At 40.9% G+C, this 22,633-nt stretch overlaps 1 protein-coding gene across 4 annotated transcripts in view; it reads right to left on the reverse strand.

Annotated features, from left to right (window-relative positions):
- MICU2 (mitochondrial calcium uptake 2) overlaps positions 1 to 22,633 on the reverse strand; it is a 108,488-nt gene that overhangs the window by 19,056 nt on the left and 66,799 nt on the right. For all 4 annotated transcript variants that reach the window (XR_013813657.1, XM_079774096.1, XM_079774095.1 and 1 more), the window contains exons 5-7: positions 16,244 to 16,291; positions 13,098 to 13,180; positions 661 to 723 (exon numbers count right to left, since the gene is read on the reverse strand). Coding sequence is in view for 3 of the 4 variants with exons in the window: in XM_079774096.1 (XP_079630222.1) it covers positions 661 to 723; positions 13,098 to 13,180; positions 16,244 to 16,291 (194 nt within the window). In the remaining variant the exon portion in view is untranslated. The remainder of the gene's footprint in view (positions 1 to 660; positions 724 to 13,097; positions 13,181 to 16,243; positions 16,292 to 22,633) is intronic.

The raw sequence follows: 22,633 nt of genomic DNA on the forward strand, positions 1-22,633 counted from the left end.
TGAAAGTACTAAATACGTCCTGCTTCACTTTCCCCCCCAATGTTAAGCTATATTAAGGAAAAACGAAAGAGTGGGAAACAATGTATATAGTATGCATGCTACTGCTTATATAAACATGGAAAAAAGATATATAGATATAATTAATTATTTATATGCATAAAATACCCCTGGAAGAATACACGGCAAACTGATAGAACACATTGCTTAGGGCAGTGATGGCGAACCTATGACACGCGTAGCCATTTCTGATTACACGCGGCCGCTGAGGCGGCCGCATGCCGAGGATGAAACATTTGCTGCTCCTGAGGATGAAACATTTGCAAAATAATGTTTTTTCCTCAAAGTGACACACTACCCGAGTTATGCTCAATTTTTTGGCGAAGTTTGACACACCAAGCTCAAAAGGTTGCCCATCACTGGCTTAGGGAGAAGTGGTGACTGGGAGAAAAATTCTATCATATATATATATATATATATATACTCTTATGAACCTTATCAAATCTACACCATATGAATGTAGCACATCTACTTAAAATATTTAGAAAAAATAAATTACTAATAATTTTCCCAAGTATTTTTGAATACTTATTTGAACAAACAGAATAGAGAAACTAATATAATGCCAATCTGTTCGGAAATGTTTACATTATCTGTACATACCTGGCATTCTGTTTCATTAGTTATTGTCTTCAAGTCATCCTGTTTACTTATGATCTTCTGAAGCTAAAAAGATGGCAAACATGAATTTAGATGTGTGTCTACTGGATTTTTCAAAACAACCTAAAAAACAGATGCCATGTTTTTATTATAAAATATATATTAGGTATTTGTTAAATAGTAACTGAAATTCTTTTTATTTTATTAACTCCTAATGTTATGTTTTTTCTCAGATCATGTAAGAATCATGTAAGAATCAGATATGCAAGAATTAACATTATTATTACAATTTGGATCATTTTTTTTCTCTCAAAGAAAGCCAGCTTACTTAATATATACATACTAGAGGCCCATTGCACGAAGAGATTCGTGCAATAGGCCTTCCTTCCCTTGGCTTCCAGCACCTGTTTTCCTCTGGCACCTGGAACCCAGGCCTTCACTCTGGCCGGAGTCAGCAGTCTTCGTCTTCACTGTGGCCAGAGTGCCGCTCCTGTAAATTCCTTCACCCCCCGCCCTCCCTCTCATAGCAGGCATCCTGCCTTGCCCGGCCACTCCATGCCTGGAGCAGCTGTGCAGCCGCCATCTTTGTACTTCTAATTTGCATATTCCCTCCTGATTGGCTGGTGGGTGTAGCGGAGTGATGGTCAATTTGCATGTTTCTCTTTTATTAGTGTAGATTCTGATTACCCTCATTCATTAAGAAAATTTTTATTCATAACTTTCTGTATTATTGATAGTTTACGGCAACATTTTCAAGTACATAACTCTTAAAAAGCTACTTACAATATATATATGTTGTCCCTTTTCTCTTTATACATTTTAAAGCATTAAAATTATTTAAAGGCCTACATTTCTACCAATTATAAATTGGTTACAGTACTCTGAGACTGAGCACATTAAAAAACCTACCTTTCAGAGTCATTTGTACCAATCCTCATGTGGAAAGCAAATAAAAAGAAAAGTTAAAAAAAAATTAAATGTAGACAAAATCTCAAACTATGAATTTAAATCAATTAAGAAATGAACCGTCACCCATTTCTTTCTAGGCTACTTTTAAAAAAACTAAATCTTTATTGTTGAAAGTACTACATATGTCCCATTTTTCTCCCCATTGACCTCTTCTAGCCTGTCCTTGCCCCCCATCCCAGGCCTTCATCACCCTATTGTCTGTGTCCATGGGTTATGCATATATGCATACAAGTTCTTTGGTTGATCTCTTCCCACCCACCCACCCTTCCCCGCCTTCCCTCTGAGATTCCACAGGCTGTTTTATGCTTCTGTGTCTCTGGATCTATTTTGTTCATTAGATTGTACATATGAGTGAGATCATATAATACTTGTCTTTATCTGACTGGCTTATTTTGCTTAGCATAATACTCTCCAGGTCCTTCCATGCAGTCTCAAAGGGCAAGAGATGTTCTTTTTACTGCAGTATTCCATGGGGTAATGTACCACAGCTTTTTTTTTATCCACTCATCTGCTGATGGGCACATGGGCTGTTTCCAGATCTTAGCTACTGTAAATAGTGCTGCTAATGAGCACAGGGGTGCAAACATTCTTTCTGATTGGTGTTTCAGGTTTCTTAGGATATATTCCCAGAAGTGGAATCATTGGGTCAACTGGCAATTCCATTTTTAATTCCTTTAGGAAACTCCATACTGTTTTCCACAGTGGCTGCACCAGTCTGCATTCTCACCAGCAGTGTACTAGGATTCCCTTTTCTCCCCATCCTCACTAGCACTTGTCATTTGTTGATGATAGCCATTCTGACAGGTGTGAAGTGATACCTCATTGTCATTTTAATTTGCATCTCTCTGATGATCAGTGACTTTGAGCATTTTTTCATGTCTCTTGGCGGTCTGTATGTCTGCTTTGGAGAAGTGTCTCTTTAGGTCATTTGCCCATTTTAAAATTGCATTGGTTGTCTTTCTTTTGTTAAGTTGTATGAGTTTCTTATATATTTTAGATATTCACCCTTTATCAGATGTATCATTGCCAAATATGTTCTCCCTTTACATTTTGTTGATTTCTTTTACTGTGCAAAGTTTTTACTTTGATGTAGTCCCATTTGTTAATTTTCTCCTTAGTTTCCTCTGCCCTAGGAGATGTATCCATAAACATATTGCCATGAGAGATGTCTGAGATTTTGCTGCCTTTCGTTTCTTCTAGGATTTTTATGGTTTCCCGATTTACATTAAAGTCTTTTATCCATTTTGAGTTTATTCTTGTTCAAAGTGCAAGTTGGTGGTCTAGTTTCATTTTTTTTGCATGTATCTGTCCAATTTTCTCAACACCACTTACTGAAGAGACTGTCTTGACTCCACTGTATGTTCTTGCCTCCTTTGTCAAATATTAGTTGTTCATAATGGCTTGGGCCGATTTCTGGGTTCTCTGTTCTGTTCCATTGGTCTATATGTCTGGTCTTGTGCCAGTACCAGGCTGTTTTGATTATGGTGGCTTTGTAGTATAACATTATATCTGGTATTGTGATCCCTCCAACTTTGTTCTTTCTCAGGATTGCTGTGGCTATTTCAGGTCTTTTTTGGTTCCATATAACTTTTTGGAATATTTGCTCTAGAACTGTTTTAATAGGGATTGCATTGAATATGTAGATTGCTTCGGCACTATGGACATTTTAATGATGTTGATTCTACCAATCCATGTACACGGTATATTTTTCCACTTGTTTACATCTTCCTCTTTCTCTTTCTTTAATGTCCTGTAGTTTTCTGAGTTTAAGTCTTTTTATCTCCTTGGTTAAGCTTATTCCTAAGTAACTTAATTTTTTTGTTGCAATGGTAAATGTATTGTTTTTTCAATTTCTCTTTTTGAAAATTCATTATTGGTGTATAAAAATGCCATCAAGAGCAGCTGGTGTGGTTCAGTGGTTGAGCATCAGCCTATGAACTATGAGGTTACAGTACGATTCCCAGTTAAGAGTATATGCCTGCACTGAGGGCTTGCTCCCCAGGCAGGATGTGCAGGAGGCAGCCAAACAATGGTTCTCTCTCATCATTTATGTTTCTCTCTCTCTCTCCCCCTTCCTTCCTCTGAAATCAATAAAAATACAAGTAAAAAGCTATAGATTCCTGGATGTTAATTTTGTATCCTGCTATATTGCCAAATTCATTTATTAAATCTAGTTTTTTGGGTGGAGTCTTTATAGAGTTTTCTATATACAATATCATGTCATCTACGAATAATGAGTTTTACTTCCTCCTTTTCAATTTGGCTGCCTTTTATTGCTTCTTCTTGTCTAGCTGCCGTGGCTAGGACTTCCCGTACTGTGTTGAGTAAGAGTGGTGAAAGCAGACATCCCTGTCTTGTTGCTCTTCTTAGGGGAATTGCTTTAGTTTTTGCCCACTGAGTATGATGTTGGTTGTAGATTTGTCATATATGGCCTTTATTATGTAGAGATATGATCCCTCTATTCCCACTTTGCTGAGAGTTTTTATCAAAAATGTGTGTTGGATTTTGTCATATGCTTTTTATGTACCTAATGATATGGTCATGCAATTTTTGTTTTTCAATTTGTTTATGTGCTGTATCACCTTTATTGATTTGTGAATATTGTACCAGCCTTGCATCCCTGGAATAAATTCCATTTGGTCATGGTGTATGACTTTGTTAATATATTGCTGGATCCGATTTGCTAATATTTTTTTTTGAGGATTTTGGCATCTATGTTCATCATGGATACTGGCCTGTAATTCTCTTTCTTTGTAGTGTTTTTACCTGGTTTTGGAATTAGGATGATGCTGGTCTCATAAAAAGAGCTTGGAACTGTTCCTTCCTCCTGGAGTTTTTGGAATAGTTTGAGAAATACAGGTGTATAGGTGTTAGTTCTTCTTTGAATGTTTGGTAAAACTCCTCTGTGAAGCCAGGGCTTTTATTTGTTGGGAGTTTTTAAATTGCTCCTTCTATTTCATCAGTTGTTATTGGCCTATTCAAGATTTCTGATTCTTCCTGACTCAGTTTTGGAAAATTGTATATTTCTAGGAATTTGTCCATTTTGTCCTAATTTTTTTTTTAAATCCACTGATTTTGAGAGAAAGCAGAAGGGAGTAGGGGGAGGGAGAGGGGGGGGAGAGAAAGAGAAAGTGAAAGTGAAAGTGAGAGAGAGAGAGAGAGAGAGAGAGAGGAGAGAGAGAGAGAGAGAGAGAGAGAGAGAGAGAGAGAGAGAGAGAAACATAAATGTGAGAGAGACACATTGATTGGTTGTCTCCCACTCGCGCTCCGACCGGGGCTGGGAATTGAACCTGCAACCGAGATATGAACCCTTGACTGGGAATCAAAACTGTGACTCTTCGGTCTCCAGGTTTATTCGCTCTAACTACTGAATAAACTGGCCAGGGCTAGGCTATTTTTTTTTTTTTTTTGTTAATAGTTTAAAAATTGCTACAGCTAAATTCCAAATTAATTATCTCAGATTCTGCTGATTCTACTACATTTAATTAAGGCAAGTAGTTTATCTCTGGATCTCTATATCTTTCAAACTTTTCAATATACCGTATACTTATTTTAGGGAAAAGAGTTGAAAAGCTTTACACTTGTTTTATCCTTTTTTTTAAAGGTGACAATCAAATAGTATAGTGTCAAGTTCAATATGCAACATTTCTTCCTAATGGTGTTATCTCCTTTTCATTCCTAATATTAGTAATATGGATCCTCTTTTTTTTTTTAACTAAAGTATAATTCACTTCCAATATTGTACGTATTAGTTTCAGGTGTACAACACAGTGAATCAATATTTATACACATTAAAAAGTGTTTACCATGGTAAGTCTAGTTATCTTCTGTCACCTTATAAAGTTATTACAGTATTACTGACTATATTCTCTATGCTGTTAGTTACTTCCTCATAATTTATTTATTTTGTAACAGGAAGTTTGTATCCCTTAATTCCCTTTAACTATTTTGCCCACCTCCCACCCCCATCCCTCTGGCAACCAGCAGTTTGTCTCTGTATCTAAGTCTGCTATGTCTTGTTTGTTCATTTGTTTTATTTTTTTTTAATATTCCCCATATAAGTGAAATCATATGGTATTTGTCTTTCTCTGTCTGACTTATTTAGCATAATACCCTTCACGTCCATCCATGTGGTCAAAAATAGCAAGATTTCATTCTTTTTTTAAAGGCTGAATATTTTTAAATAGTTAACTCTACATATGTACCATATCTTTTTTAAACTATCATCTAGTGATGGACACTTAGGTTGCTTCCATATCTTGGCTACTGTAAATAATTCTGCAGTGAACGTAGGAACACATAAGTCTTTTTAAATTGGTGTTCTGAATTTCTTCAGTTAAATACCCAGAAGTGAAATTGCTGGGTTGTATGTAGTTCTATCTCTTATTTTAGGAGGTACCTCCATACTGTGTTCCATAGTGGCTATACCAATTTACAATCCCACCAACAGTTTACACAGGTTTCATTTTTTCTGGATCCTTTTTTTTTGCTGCGTCAAGTACTGAAAATAGGTCCAAATTTATCATATATATAACAATTTTAAAAATAAAATACATTATTCATAAAATAATATACATTTTAAATGAAAATTCAAACTCATTTTCCTTCTATTACAAGAGATTTAATATAGTTGCTATAATCTTCATATAGTCATTGTCAAATAGTTAAAAATAAATAAAACAAAAATAGCAAATAGGATTAGTTCATAGAAATAGGAATTTTTTGGGAGGCTTACTTATTGTAATACTAGAGGTCCAGTGCACGAAATTAGTGCATGGTAGGGTTCCTAGCGGCTAGCTAGGTAGAGGGGACAATTTTCATATTAGGCTTTTATCACATAGGATTGGCTTATTATAACATGGTATGGAATTTAGAACAAGGGCCTGTCCTGAAATCTATCCAATGGGTTTAGTGCCAGATAAGGCTTGTCATGTCAAAGTCTTCCCTAAAACATTTCAGTTTAGACTCAGGGAGAGGGTTATAGAACGTTCTAGTGTACTGTGAAGATTACAGTACTGCATAGTTAGTTCTGTAGTAATAGCTCCATTAGAAAGATCATGAACACTTAATACCAGTTATGTGTACTAAGGAGGTCTCTCTGGTATATTAAGAACTTTCTAAAGTGGCTATACATGACAAGGACTCATGATAGCAATGTACTAGGTACCTATTATGTAACCAAAGTTCTGTTCTAAGTTGGGAATATAGTGGCTAAGAAAGATAATGTCCTCGCTCTCACTGAAATTATGTTCTAATGGGCTAGAGATAACAAAACAAGTGAACAAATAAATAAGAAATTTCAGATAATATTGAGTGCTACGACTAGAATAAAAGAAAAGAAAGAAGGGTAACAGGAGTCAGGGCTGCTGGGGAGAGGTTGCTCTTAGACTCATTCTGGGTAGTTCTCTGTGGACATGGCATTTGGGCTGCGATCTGAATGACTGAAAGCTCCCTATGGGGAAAGGATATTTTAGGCAGAGAGAAGAGCCAAGTTTCTGGCAGAAACAGGGGTGCTCTGTAAGACAGACAGCAAGAAGATGAACTGGTTAGATACAGGTGGTAGAAGAAGCAGGAGGACACATTCACCAAATACAAATTCTGAATATCTAAAAAAGAACTGCCACATTGACAAAATTTATATTGATCTCTATTTTCAATTTCAGGCTGAAAATGGAGAAAAGTATGTAGGGTTAATTTAACTTATTTTTGTTTGTAGACCATGATAGTTTAAATTCTGACACAAAAACACTATTCTGAAATCAAGAAGAAAACATTTTACTGAAGATTTTTGTATTTATTAAAAAATAGTTCCATGGGTTGCATTCCGTATGGCAGACTTTAACCTATGTGAAGAGCACAGTCCTTCCTGCCAGGATGGAATAATATGAAATAAAGGGCCACCAAGGAGAAATTTACACTAGTAAAAAGACTTATCAATCTATTGTTTAAAGAAATTAAACTAAAACCCTAGCACTTATCCAAAATAAGCAAGTGTGCCATCTATCAAGGTAAAGATTAAAATTATTAACTATTACTAGCTTTGATCACTGTCAGTGTTAGTATCTGACAGGGAACAGCTTATACAGATAGTTGCTAATTTACTTGTTCTTGGGGTAAAGAATTAAGCAATACATTTGCCAATACAGTTTCTAGATCTGGTTAAGAATAAAATATGACTGTACCACAAAACACCAAAGTAACAAAGTGAAGCAATTTATATTTTAGGACTATTTCACAAGACTTTATTTTAATACTAGAGGCCCGGTGCACGAAATTCATGCACGGAGGTGGGGGGTGTCCCTCAGCCCAGCCTGCACCCTCTCCAATCTGGGACCACTCAAGGGATGTCCGATTGCCCGTTGGGATCGGGCCTAAATGGGCAATCAGACATCCCTCATACAATCCAGGACTGCTGGCTCCCAACTGCTCACCTGCCTGCTTTCCTGATTGCCCCTAACCGCTTCTGCCTGCCAGCCTGATTACCCCCTAACCACTCCCCTGCCAGCCTGTTTGCCCCCAACTTCCCTCCTCTGCTGGCCTGGTCACCCCTAGCTGCCCTCCCCTGCAGGGTTGATCGCCTCCAACTGCCCTCCCTTGCAGGCCTGGTCCCTCTCAACTGCCCTCCCTTGCAGGCCTGGTGCCTCCGAACTGCCCTCCCCTGCTGGCCATCTTGTGTCCACATGGGGGCAGGATCTTTGACCACATGGGGGCAGCCATATTGTGTGTTGGAGTGATGATCAATCTGCATATTACTCTTTTATTAGATAGGATAGAGGCCTGGTGCACAGGTGGGGGCCAGCTGGTTTGCCCTGAAGGGTGTCCTGGATCAGGGTGGGGGTTCCCTTGGGGCGTGGGGTGGCCTGAGCGAGGGGCCTGTGGTAGTTTGCAGGCCAGCCATGCCCCCTGGCGACCCAAGCGGAGGCCCTGGTATCTGGAATTTATTTACCTTCTACAATTGAAACTTTGTAGCCTGGAGTGGAGCCAAGCCTCCTGCTCGCTCCGTGGCCGGCAGCCATTTCTGTTGGAGTTTATTATCCTTCTATAATTGAAACTTTGTAGCCTTAAGTGGAGCCCTGGGCCGGCCAGGGTGTGCGGAAAGCTTTGCTTCTTCCATTGCCTGGGGCAACCCTAGCCTCCCGCTCTTTCCAGCTCCGTGGCTGCCGCCATTTCTGTTTGGATTTGTTTACCTTCTATAATTGAAACTTTGTAGTCTTGAATGGAGGCTTAGGCCAGCAAGGGCAGGCAGAAAGCTTGGCTTCCTCCGTTGCCTGGGAAATCCAAGCCTCCCTCCTGCTCTCTGTGGCTGTAGCTATCTTGGTTGGGTTTATTTGCATACTCGCTCTGATTGGCTGGTGGGCGTGGCTGGTGGATGTAGCGGAGTGATGGTTAATTTGCACATTACTCTTTTATTAGGTAGGATATTTCATCATTACTTTTTCATTTGCTGTTCAAATCACTTCTGTATTTTCAGTACTAAGGTTATTCAGAGGTACACCTGAAACCAACCTCACCCCAATAAAAGAACTGTTTGGTTTCTCCAATAAAATTTCAAATACAAGATGCTTCATACTTAGGTTTCCTAATATAATGACCATAGAAGTGAATAATTTTTGAAATAATTAATGTAAACATGTTTTTTTATCCTCCATTCTGTTATTTTAAATTGACATGGTCCATGGGCTATCATGTTTAGTGTTGTTTCTAAGATGAGCAAAAAGAACCTTTTATAGGCTTAGTAGGCTGATCTTCATCCTCCCAGAACCACATCAAAGTTAAAACTAAATTATAAAACCATCAAAGTTACAACTAACCTACAGAACCACCTTAATCTATCTGAACAGAAGTCCTGTAACTACGAAGAAGCCACATGCACTGACAGAAGGGGTGGAGAAGTGGAAGGACTTGTCCCACACCCACGTGTGGCAGATAAAAATTGGGAGGCATACCTTGGCTGCAGAGGTCCCCCTGAGGAGCAAGGGTCCCAGCCCCACACCAGGCCCTCCAACCCAGGGTTCCAGTGCCAGCAGGAGAAGTTCCCTTAACTTCTGGCTGTGAAAACCAGTGGGGATTATGGCAGAGTGAGACAGAAGGCTGCTAGAGGCCCAGGTGTTCTTCTTAAAGGCCCAGTGGACTTATTCTGATTCACTCTCTCTGAGCTCCAAAGTTGGGGCAGTTTGAAAGGTGCCATATGGGGACATACAGGAAGGAACTGAATTTTCTGGCTGGAGGGGAAACTTTCTCTTGGATGGAAGTGCTAGCCATTGTTCCTTTGTTGAACCCTCCCCACACAGAGCCCATGTAATGAAGAATACATTAAAGGGAATCAACAGTAGAATATATGAAGCAGAGAATAAAATAAGATATTTGAGAGATATAAAATCAGAAAGTATCCAATTAGAACAGCAAAAAGAAAAAAGAATCCAAAAACTGAGAAGATTGTAAGGAGCCTTTGGTTTAACCTCAAGTGTACCAACATTCACATCATAGGGGTGTGGGAAGGATAAAAGAGAGAGCAAGGAATTGCAAATATATATATATATATAATCTTTACTGAGGATATTTTTTCCATTGATTTTTTAGAGTGGGAGGGAGGGAGGAGGGGGAGGAGCTGAAGGACAGGAAGAGAGAGAGGGAAGGAGGGAGGGAGGGAGAAAAGGGGAGAGAAAGAGAGAGAAAGAGAGAGAGAGAGAGAGAGAGAGAGAGAGAGAGAGAGAGAGAGAAAGAGAAAGAAACAGTGATGTGAGAGAAACATATCGATTGGTTGCCTTCTGCACACATCCCAACCAGGGCCGGGGATTGAGCCTGCAATCCCCTAGGTATGTGCTCTTGACCGGGAATCGAACATGTGACATTTTGGTTCGTGGGCTGATGCTCTAACCAATGAGCAAAACCAGCTAGGGCTGAAAATCTATTTGAAAAACTGATGGAAAACTTCTCTAACCTGGAGAAGGAAATAGGCATACCAGTCCAGGAAGCACAAAGAGTCCCAAACAAGATCAACCCAAAGATGCCCACAGCAAGACACATCATAATTAAAATTCCAAAGGTTAAAAACAAATTCTTAGCATCAAGAATAAAGCAGTTACCTGCAAGGGTGCTCCCATAAGACTGTTGATTTATCAACAGAAATTTTGCAGACCAGAAGGGATTGGCATGAAATATTCCAATGGAAAGAAAGGACCTACAACCAAATTACTCTATCCAGCAAGGCCATTGTTTGAATCTAAGAACAGATAAGCTTCCCAGACAAGAAAAAGCTAAAGGAGTTCAGCACTACCAAACCAGTATTACAAGGAATGTTAAAGTGTCTTCTTTAAGAAGAAAAAGATAAAAAAACAATAAAATGGCAATAAACACATATCTATCAATTACTTTAATTCGAAAACAAATTAAATACTCCAATAAAAAGACATATGGTAGCCTAATGGCCCTTACACGTGCTGTGTGCAAGAGACTCATTTCAGATCAAAAGATGCACACAGACTGAAACTGAAGGAATAAACAAAGATATTTTATGAAAATGAAAATGGAAAAAAAAAAGGTGGAGCAGCAATACTTATACCAGACAATGGAGACTTTATTTCTTATTTTTAATATATTTTTATTGATTTCAGAGATAAAGGGAGAGGAGTAGATAGAAACATCGATGAGAGAGAATCATTGATTGGCTGCCTCCTGCATGCCTCACACTGGGGATCGAGCCTGCAACCCGGGCATGTGCCCTGACCAAGAATCAAACCAGGACCTCCTAGTTCTTAGGCGGACGCTCAACTGCTGATGCACACTGGTCGGGCCCATTTCTCCCTATTTTTTATGAAGATCTAAATTTTTGTTTTTCGTATCTCTTTCTTTGGGGGGAAGTGTAAGAATAATTTTTAACAGACCCAGAAAGCCCTTTATATTGTACTAGAGGTCCGGTGCACGAAATTTGTGCATGGGGGGGGATGTGTGTCCCTCAGCCCAGCCTGCACACTCTCCAATCTGGGACCCCTCGAAGGATGTCCGACTGCCCATTTAGGCCCGATCCTGCCTGGTAGGATCGGGCCTAAACGGGCAGTCGGATATCCCTCTCACAATCCAGGACTGCTTGCCTGCCTGCCTTCCTGATTGCCCCTAACCGCTCCTGCCTGCCAGCCTGATCACCCCCTAACCACTCCCCTGCCAGCCTGACTGATGCCTAACTGCTCCCCTGCCAGCCTGTTTGCCCCTAACTGCACTCCCCTGCAGGCATGGGTCCCCCCCCAACTGCCCTACCCTGCAGGCCCGGTCACCCCCAACTTCCCTCCTCTGACAGCCTGGTCACTCCTAACTGCCCTCCCCTGTAGGCTTGATCGTCCCCAACTGCCCTCCCTTGTAGGTCTGGTCCCTTCCAACTGCCCTCCCCTGCTGGCCTGATTGCCCACAACTGCCCTCCCTTGCAGGCCTGGTCTCTCCCAACTGTCCTCCCCTGCTGGCCATCTTATGCCCACAATGGGGCAGCCATCTTTGACCATATGGGGGCAGCCATCTCGTGTGTTGGAGTGATGGTCAATTTGCATATTACTCTTTTATTAGATAGGATAGAGGCCTGGTGCACAGGTGGGGGCCAGCTGGTTTGCCCTGAAGGGTGTCCCGGATCAGGGTGGGGGTTCCCTTGGGGCGTGGGGCAGCCTGGGTGAGGGGCCTGTGGTGGTTTGCAGGCCAGCCATGTCCCCCAGCAACCCAAGTGGAGGCCCTGGTATCTGGTATTTATTTATCTTCTATAACTGAAACTTTATAGCCTTTAGCGGAGCCAAGCCTCCTGCTTGCTCCATGGCCGCAGCCATTTTTGTTGTTATTTATTTATCTTCTATAATTGAAACTTTGTAGTCTTGAGCGGAGGAGGCCAAGGCAGGCCAAGGCTGTGGAAGCTTGGTTTCCTCCATTGCCGGGGGCAACTCAAGCCTCCTACTCTCTCCAGCTCCGTGGCTGCCGCCATTTTTGTTGGGATTTATTTATCTTCTATAATTGAAACTTTGTATTCTTGAGTGGAGGTCTGGGCCTGCCAGGGTGTGTGAAAAGCTTGGCTTCCTCCATTGCCGGGAAAACCCAAGCCTCCTGCTCTCTCCGTGGCCACAACCATCTTGGTTGGGTTAATTTGCATACTTTCTCCTGATTGGCTGGTGGGCGTGGCTTGTGGGTGTAGCAGAGTGATGGTTAATTTGCATATTACTCTTTTATTAGATAGGATTATCATTTGCTAAAATTGTAAAAACAGAATCTAAAAAATGTAGATGCTTCAGCTCATTTCTTTTTGGAATCTTATGCTGTTCCTTGACTATTTCCTCAAGTTGTAATACAGAAAATTTATTATTTTTAATACATAAATGATTTCCGACATCTGATATATCAGCAGCGAATATAATTTTAATTTTTATGAAAATGGTAAAATTATTAACACACAATTATCCAGGTGGTTTATGATACACCAAAAATAACTAGAATCTACTTACCTTAAAAAATTCCTTTTTCTCAACCATCTCATTACCATCTGCATCCAGCATTTTAAAAGCAACATGAAACCCGGTATGGGGTTCTACAATCAAAAGAAAAATGAGTATTAAATGTTGGTGAAATGCAAATTACGTGCAAATATAACAGATCTTTGAATTTGAAATCAGCCACCAGAAGCTACATGTGTAAGGGCTTAAACAGAGAAAAAAGTGATCTCTTCTTATGATAACAATTTTCAAAGGCTGATGATACTTGTCCATGGGTGTGCTGTTCTGCTATTAGGTGTGCTGCCCTTGAAAGAAAAAATAATTTGAGAACTTTGTATCTTTAGCTTTCCTATACTCTTATAGGACCACTAGAGGCCCAGTGCATGAAATTCATGCACAGGGGGTGGGTACCTCAGCCCGACCTGCACCCTCTCCAATCCGGGAGCCCTGACAGCTTAGGCCCACTCCCCGTGGTTCTCTGCTCTGTGGGGCCTGGCCGCTCCGCACCCACTGCTGAGAGGCTCTCCATGGCCCAGAGGCCCTCTGTGGCTGGGGTAGGACCCTTGCCTCATCACCACAGCGATGAAGCAATCATTCCGCCAGGCCGCTCACGCTGACTGCTCTCAGCGCCCCCCACTCTGCCCCCGCCCTAGGACTGGGGGACTCCGGCTGGGCTGAGGGACTGGGCGCCGCCATTTTGTGGCTTTGGGCACTGCCATCTTTGTGACAGAGTGATGGTTAATTTGCATATTACCCTTTTATTAGATAGGATGGCTATTTTCATATTGATTTTTACCTTTTATTTCCCTTTCTCAGAGTAGGGTTTTTAAAAAACTATTCTGAAATAATTTTATACATACAGGAATGTAAAGATAGCATGGTGAGTTTCCAATATACCCTTGGATAACTTCCTCTCATGTCAACATCTTATACAACCACAGTACCTTTATGAAAACTAAGAAATTAATACTGGTATAGCATTTTTTGTTGTTGTTAATCCTCAACTGAGGATATTTTTCCATTGGTATTTTTAGACAGTGGAAGGAAGGGGAGAAACAGAGAGAGAGAAACATCGATGTGAGATAGAGAAATCAATTGTTTGCCTCCTGCACACACCCTGGCCAGGGCTAGAGATCAAACCTGTAAACTGTGTACGTGCCCTTCACTGGGACTCAAACCCTCGACCCTTTAGTGCATGGGTGGATGCTCTAACCACTGAGATACACCAGCCAGGGCTCAATAATGTTAATATATATATATATTTTATTATTTCAGAGAGGAAAGAAGAGGGAGAGAGAGAGAAACATCGATGATGAGAGAGAATCACTAATCAGCTGCCTCCTGCACACCCCCTACTGGGGATGAAGCCTGAAACCTGGGCATATGCCCTGACAGGGAATCGAACCCTGACCTCCTTGTTCATAGGATGATGCTCAACCACTGAGCCACACTAGCGAGGCACAATCATATCTAATAAAAGAGCAATATGCAAATTTACCGTACCCCCGCCACATACACAAGCCACACCCACCAGCCAATCAGGAGTGAGTATGCAAATTAACCCAACCAAGATGGCTGCAGCCACGGAGTGAGCAGGAGGCTTGGGTTTCCCCGGCAATGGAGGAAGCCAAGCTTTCCGCCTGCTCTGGCCGGCCCTGGGCTCTGCTCAAGGCTACAAAGTTTCAATTATAGAAGATAAATAAATCCCAACAAAAATGGCTGCAGCCACAGAGCGAGCAGGAGGCTTGGGTTTCCCTGGCGATGGAGGAAACCAAACTTCCTGGCTCCGCTCAAGGCTACCAAGTTTCAATTATAGAAGATAAATAAATCCCAGATACCAGGGCCTCCGCTTGGGTCACCAGGGGGTGCGGCCGGCCTGCAAACCACCACAGGCCCCTCGCCCAGGCCACCCCACGCCCCAAGGGAACCCCCACCCTGATCCGGGACATCCTTCAGGGCAAACCAGCCGGCCCCCACCCATGCACCAGGCCTCTATCCTATCTAATAAAAGAGTGATATGCAAATTGACTGTCACTCCAACACACAAGATGGCTGCCACAAGATGGCCAGCAGGAGAGGGAAGTTGGGAGGGACCAGGCCTGCAAGGGAGGGCAGTTGTGGGCGATCAGGCCTGCAGGGGAGGGCAGTTAGGGGTGACCAGGCCTGCAGGGGAGGGCAGTTAGGAGCAATCAGGAAGGCAGGCAGGCGAGCAGCTGGGAGCCAGCAGTTCTGGATTGTGAGAGGGATCCCAGATTGGAGAGGGTGCAGACTGGGCTGAGGGACATCCCCCCACCCCCATGCACGAATTTCATGCACCGGGCCTCTAGTAATCTATATTTATAAAAGGCTAAGTGACCGTCCAGTAGGTATTACAAGCATTGACCTCCAGGGGGCAGACACTCAAAGCAGGAGCTGCCAAGCTGTGGTGACTTGGCAGCTGCGGTTCTCAGGTGACGTACCCCAGAACCAGAGAGGAGGGAGCCCAATTCCTCGCAGGGCTGTGTGATTCCACCTTCAACTGTGGGTTATGTTGTTGCTGGGGCACTGTTGGCCCCGAATCTGCTTTACTGAACACTTGCGTTTGCATTCCACACCCTGTATGACAGGAACTTTGCAGAGTGCCCTCTCGCACTCCAGGACCCCTTCGGGGATGTTGGAGAGCCTTTTCTGGCCCGATCCTTGCAGGCCAGGCCGAGGGACCTCACCTGCCAGAGGGACCCGGCTCACTCCGTAGATGCCCTTCGAGCCGCAGTGGGAGGGACTGTGGGAGGTTAGCTCCAGGGCTTGTCTGGGCCATCCTACCCAATCCTGCCCCGCCGGCCACCTTCTAATTAATTTCCTTTCAATGTGCATGAATCTATGCATCAGGCCACTAGTATTTTTAATAACAAAACATAAATACTGCTCTGGCCAGGTAGCTCAGTTAGTTAGAACGTCATTCCAATAGGCCAAGGCTGCAAGTTCGATCTCCGGTCAGGGCATATACAAGAATCCACCAATTAATGTATAAATAAGTCGAACAACAAACTGATGTTTCTCTCTCTCTTTCTACACCAATAAATAAAAAAATTAAAAAAAATACTAAACTTCCAAAACTCTGTTCATGAATAATAGAGAAGTCCACATGATTGTTGAGGCAAAAAATGTGGGATACTTACTAGTGAGGATTGTAAGCAAGAAAAGATACTCAGTATATGAAATTAACCCTGGAAGAGATAAAATAAAAATGTTAGAAAATAAGTTTTAGATGGTTTTAGAAGTAATCATATATATACTACATGGAAACTTCACCTAATTAAAAACACATTTTCACTTTAAATTACCTCTCTTCGGTACAGTGGAAAACTTTTATAATAGAGTTAAGTACATTACTAATACTTAAAAAGATACTAGGTTTTTATCAGATTACTCTTACTAGGTTTTTATCAGATTACTCTTACTAGGTTTTTATCAGATTACTCTTACTAGTAAGAAGGTAGAATGAATGCTGGCTGGGAAATACAGTTATCAATTAGAGGTTGTTTTTTAAAAAATATATATTTTTTATTGACTTCAGAGAGGAAGGGAGAGGGAGAGATAGAAATATCAATGATGAGAGAGAATCACTGATCGGTAGCCTTCTGCATTCCCCCTAACTGTGACCTCCTGGTTCATAGGTCAATGCTCAATCACTGAGCCACACCTGGCCAGGCCATTAGAGGTTTTATTTGCATGGCACACTATTTAGTTTCTGCTCAACTTTTACTATTCATAACATTGCAAGTAAGCAAATTTATAAATTCAGTAGAATAACAGAGATTTGGATATACAAGGGGTAAACTGTATTATTTAAAATGAAACAGTGAAATCCTCTGGGCAACCACTCCTTCCCCACTCTCCAACATGCAGTTGGAGTGGGATGGCCCATGATTTCCCCTTTGGAGGCAGAGGCTGACTGGTCTGGGCAGTCACAATACTTTGCAGAGCTGGCGCTGGGATGGCATATAGCTGACCCAAGCTCACAAGCAGGATGCATTTGTCTGGCTACAGGAGTTCACTCAGGGATGAGCTGTGATCTGCACTGGGCCAAGCAGAGTGAGATTTCTGCAGAGAAGGCTGAATCATTCACTTCATCTTTTCTCCTGGGCTGTCATGATGTGAAATTTGTTTCACATAGGATGTGAGGTTATGGAGAGTGCAATAGATCAGTGTTTAGGTCTGAGGATGGAGACAGTCTTTAATTGGTAGGCCTGAAGGATACGAGTACTGGTGATGCCTGAGTACTGGATTAAACCAGGCCACAAAATAAACTTTCTTTCCTGCTTGAGTAAATGGTATTGGCTTTTTTTTTTTTTTTTTAAATCCTCACCCAAGAATATTTTTCTATTGATTTTTAGAGAGAGAGGAAGGGAGGAAGGAGGGAGAGAGAGAGAGAGAAACATCATGTGAAAGACACATTGGTTGCCTCCCACACGCACCTGACCCAGGCCAGGGATTGAGTCTGCAACCAAGGTACGTACTCTTGACCAGCAATCAAATCTGAGATCCTTCAGTAAGAGGGCCAAGGCTCTAACTACTGAGTAAAACCGGCTAGGGCAATGGTATCAAGTTTTATGTGCTTGCCAGGAAAAGAATTACAATAAATATAGAATCAATATCTTATAAATCATAGCTTTTTAATAAGATAAAAAGAATTTCCCTCTGGATCATGAGCTTGGCATAACAATTAAAAAACTTTATCATGGGAAACTTCAGTCATATACAAAAGTAGGGAGAATAATATAATGAATAATTATATATATCAGCTTCAGTAATACTAGCTCATGGCAGGTCTTATTTTATCTATACCTCTCAATCCCTTTCCCTCACTGTCTACTGGATTATTTAAAACAAAACCCATCTAGCATATTATTTCATAGTAGAAAAAGAACTGTTCTCCCTCCCAAATGTATTTACCATACCTAAAAAATTATCAATAATTCCTTAATTTTATCAACTTAAAATCAGTGTACAAACATCCCTGTTTCAGAATTTTTTTTAAATGTGCTCATATCAGGATTCAAAGGAAGTTCTTGCATTGCACTTGATGGACAGATCTCAAGTCACTTACTTTTTTTTTTTTTTTTTTTGGTAAAATACAGTAAAACCTCAATATAACAGACTAATTTGGGTGAGGGGGGTGTCTGTTAAAGCCAAAAATCTGTTCCAAATGCATATGTTAAAAAGACAAGTTAGTTTACCTGTTTTTACTTATGTAGACATGTTTGTGTAATTAAAATTAAGTATGTGTGAAAAGTTTAATTTCACAGAAAAGTTTTCTATATTACTATAATTTTAAATTTATACTGAGTAAGTCTAGTAAATGCATGCACTCACCCAGCCACCAAGAGTAAACAAATGCAAAACCTTGGCATATAGGGGACCGCTCTAATCAACTGAGCTACCTGGCCAGGGGCAAGAATTACATCCCTTCTTAAGGTGCAATAATATTCCACTGTATGGATGCACCAGGTTGTTTATCCATCATCTGTTTCCACCTTTCAGCTACTGTGACTAATGCCACTACAAACACTAGTGTACTAATATATGTCTGAGTCTCTGGTTTTAATTCTTTTGGTATATACCCAGAAGTGGAACTGCTGGATCAATGGTCATTTTATGTTTCATTTTTTGAGGATCCTCTATACTGTTTACAGTGGCTGCATCATTTTATATCCCCACCAGCAATGTGCAAGGATTACAATTTCTCCACATCCTGGCCTTTATTTTCATTTTTTTCTTGATAATAATGGGTGTGAAGTGGCATCTCATTGTGGTTTATTTGCATTTCCCTAATGATTAGTCATGCTGAGCATACTTTCATGTGCAAATTAGCCATTTGTGTATCTTCTTAGGAGAAACTTCACTTTATCTACTTCTAAATTGTCTTTTTTGTTAATCCTCACCTGAGGATATTTTTTCCATTGATTTTTAAAAATTTAATAAATCTTTATTGTTCAGATTACTACAATTGTTCCTCGTTTTTACCCCCATAGCTCGTTCCCACCCCACCTTCTGCCCTTACCTCCCCTGACTGTCCTCATCCATAGGTGTACGATTTTTGTCCAGTCTCTTCCCGCACCCCCCACACCCCTTTCCCCCTGAGAATTTTCAGTCCACTCCCTTTCTATGCCCCTGATTCTATTATATTCACCAGTTTATTCTGTTCATCAGATTTTTAATTTACTTGATTTTTAGATTGACTTGTTGATAGATATGTATTTGTTGTTCATAATTTTATCTTTACCTTTTTCTTCTTCTTCCTCTTCTTAAAGAATACCTTTCAGCATTTCGTACAATACTGGTTTGGTGTTGATGAACTCCTTTAGCTTTTTCTTATCTGTGAAGCTCTTTATCTGACCTTCAATTCTGAATAGCTTTGCTGGGTAGAGTAATCTTGGTTGTAGGTTCTTGTTATTCATCACTTTGAATATTTCTTGCCACTCCTATCTGGCCTGCATAGTTTCTGTTGAGAAATCAGCTGACAATAGTATGGGTGCTCCCTTGTAGGTAACTAACTGTTTTTCTCTTGCTGCTTTTAATATTCTCTCTTTGTCTTTTGCTCTTGGCAATTTAATTATGATGTGTCTTGATGTGGTCCTCTTTGGATTCCTTTTGTTTGGGGTTCTCTGCTTCCTGGACTTGTAAGTCTATTTCTTTCACCAGATGGGGGGAGTTTTCTGTCATTATTTCTTCAAATAGGTTTTCAGTATCTTGCTCTCTCTCTTCTTCTGGTACCCCCATAATTCTGATGTTGGTACGCTTAAAGTTGTCCCAGAGGCTTCTTACACTATCTTCAAATTTTTGTATTCTTTTTTCTTTTCCGTTTGTTTTTTGTTTCTTTGTATTTCAAATCTTTGACTTGATGCTTGTGTTCCTCTAGTCTGCTGTTGGGTCTCTGTATAATATTTTTTATTTCAGTCAGTGTATGTTTAATTTCTAGTTGGTCCTTTTTCATATCCTCGAGGGTCTCGCTAAATTTATTGGCCTTTTCTAGGAAATTCTTGAAAAACCTTATAACTGTGGTTTTGAACTTTATATCCAATCGTTTGTTTTCCGACATTTCTTTCATTTGTGATCTGTTTCTTTGTCTCCGCATTTTTGCTGCTTCCCTGACTTGATAGAGTGGCTTTGTGTGGTAGGTGTCCTATAGGGCCCAGTGGCTCAGCCTCCCCAGTTACCTGAGGTGGACACTCTTGGTGCACCCCTTTGTGGACTGTGTGTACAGCCTTGTTGTAGTTAAGTCTTGATTGTTGTTGGTATCACTGGGAGGAATTGACCTCCAGGCCAATTGGCTGTGAGGATCAGCTGTGTCTACGCCGGGAGAACTTCCTTCAGCCTTTTGCAGCTCCTCTGATTCTCCGTTTGCTTTCCTCTCTCCTTCTAGTTGTAGAATTTCTATTCAGCCAGCTTTCCTGTGGTTCTGGATGATGTTCGTTTTGTCTTTTAGGTGTAGTTTTCAAATTGTTGTGCGAGGCAGCAGTTTAGGTGTTTACCTATGCCGCCATCTTGGTTTCTCAATATAACATTCAGTGTTTTCTAGTGGTTAGAGTGTTGGCCCATGCACCGAAGAGTCATAGGTTTGATTCCCAGTCAAGAGCAATTACCTGCGCTGCAGGTTTGATCCCTGGTGGCACCCCCATTGATTTTTTTTCAGAGAAAGTGGAAGGGAGGGAGGGAGGAAGAGAGAAACATTGATGTGAAAGAGAAACATCGACTGATTGGTTCCCACACATGTCCTGACCGAGGTCAGGGATTGAACCTGCAAGCCAGGTATGTGCCCTTGACTAAGAATCGAACTTCAGTGTACAGGCGTTCATTCTAACCACTTGAGACACACCATCCTAGGCTAAATTGTTTTCTTTTTTTTTTTTTTATGGTTGAGTTGTAGTTCTTTTCTAAAAAAAAATTAAGTATGTTTTTATTGATTTCAGAGAGAAGAAGGGAGAGGAAGACAGAGAGAAATATCGATGAGAGAGAAATGTCCATCACTTGCCTCCTACATGCCCCCTATTGGGGTACTGGGGATCGAACCTGCAAACAGGCTTGTGCCCTGACCAGGAATCCAACAGATCAGAAATCCAACCGGGGACCTCCTCAACCAACTAAGCCACACTGGCTGGGCTGTAGGAGTTCCTTACACATCTTGAATATTAGCCCCCTATATATAATTTGTAAATATTTTCTTCCATCCAGTAGGTTGCCTTTTTACTCTCTTGCTGGTGTACCTTTTTTCGTTAATCCACACCTGAGGATATTTTTTCCATTGATTTTTAGAGAGTGGGAGGGAGGAAGGGAAGAAGGGAGGGAAGGAGGGAGGGAGGGAGAGAGAAGAAGAGAGAGAGAGAGAGAGAGAGAGAGAGAGAGAGAGAGAGAGAGAGAGATGGCTGTGAGAGAGACATATTGATTGGTTGCCTCCTGATCATGCCCAGGGATCGAACCTGCAACCCAGGTACGTGCCTTTGTCCAGGAATTGAACCCACGACATACCTGTCAGTGTGTGGACTGATGCTTTAACAATGAAGCGACACCAGTCTGGGCGATAGTGTACTTGATTCACAAAAGTTTTAAATTTTTATTTGTTCCTTGTGTCTTAAATATCTTTTAATCTAAAGGTTCTCCCTTGTTGTTTTCCCCTTCAACTAATTTGTTGAAGAAGCCTGGTCCTTTGTCCTGTAAAGTTTATTACAGTCTAGAAAATTTTTATGACTGCATCTTTGTGATATCATTTCATGTTCCTCTACCTTCTACAATTTCTATAAAATGGTAGCTAGTTAGATCCAGAGCTGTGTTTAGATGCAAGTTTGATTTCTAGCAAGAATTCTTAATAGAAGGTGTTGTATACATCAGGAGGCTGAAATGCAAATGTTTATAGAAAATGCTAAATACCATTAAGAGATACTGAGAGTAAGATTTATAGGACTTTAGAAAACTGTGAAATCATTTCCTGAGTTTGAATGATCAGAAGTGCAATTCTAAAAATGGTCTTTGAAGGATGGGTGAAAATCTTAATTAAGCAGTTGTGATATAAGTGGAAAAGCCATCTAAGACAGGTCTGAAATGCTTATGTGCAAGAAGCAACGGGAAGTAAAGCTACCATGGTAGCACAGAAATGAGGAATACAGGCTTGAAGAGGGGATGGCAGAGGAGGAAGACCACATTCTAATGGCTCCCAATCATGTAATGCAGAAATGCAATGCAGTAATGCGGGGCCAGTCGTTCAGAGCAAGGCAGGTAAAGAATTTGCATCCAAGTACTGTAATTCAGTGTTTTGTTTGTAAGTAACTTCAGGTATGTATTTTAAATGTTTTTAATGACTTACATTATTACTTTCTATCCTGACTTTTCTGTTGTTTTTATTTTGAAGCAGGTGTACTTCTCTTGAACAAAAAAGTCTACACAGTAAGTCTTCAGATATTTTTTCTTTTTTTCCTTTTTTTGTTAATCCTCACCTGAGGATATTTTTCCATTGAATTTTAGGGAGAGTGGAAGAGAAAGGTATAGACAGAGAGAAACACTGATTTGAGACA

The sequence above is a fragment of the Cnephaeus nilssonii genome (assembly GCF_951640355.1).
Source record: "Cnephaeus nilssonii genome assembly, chromosome: 6".
In the NCBI taxonomy this organism is placed as follows: Eukaryota; Metazoa; Chordata; class Mammalia; order Chiroptera; family Vespertilionidae; genus Cnephaeus; species Cnephaeus nilssonii.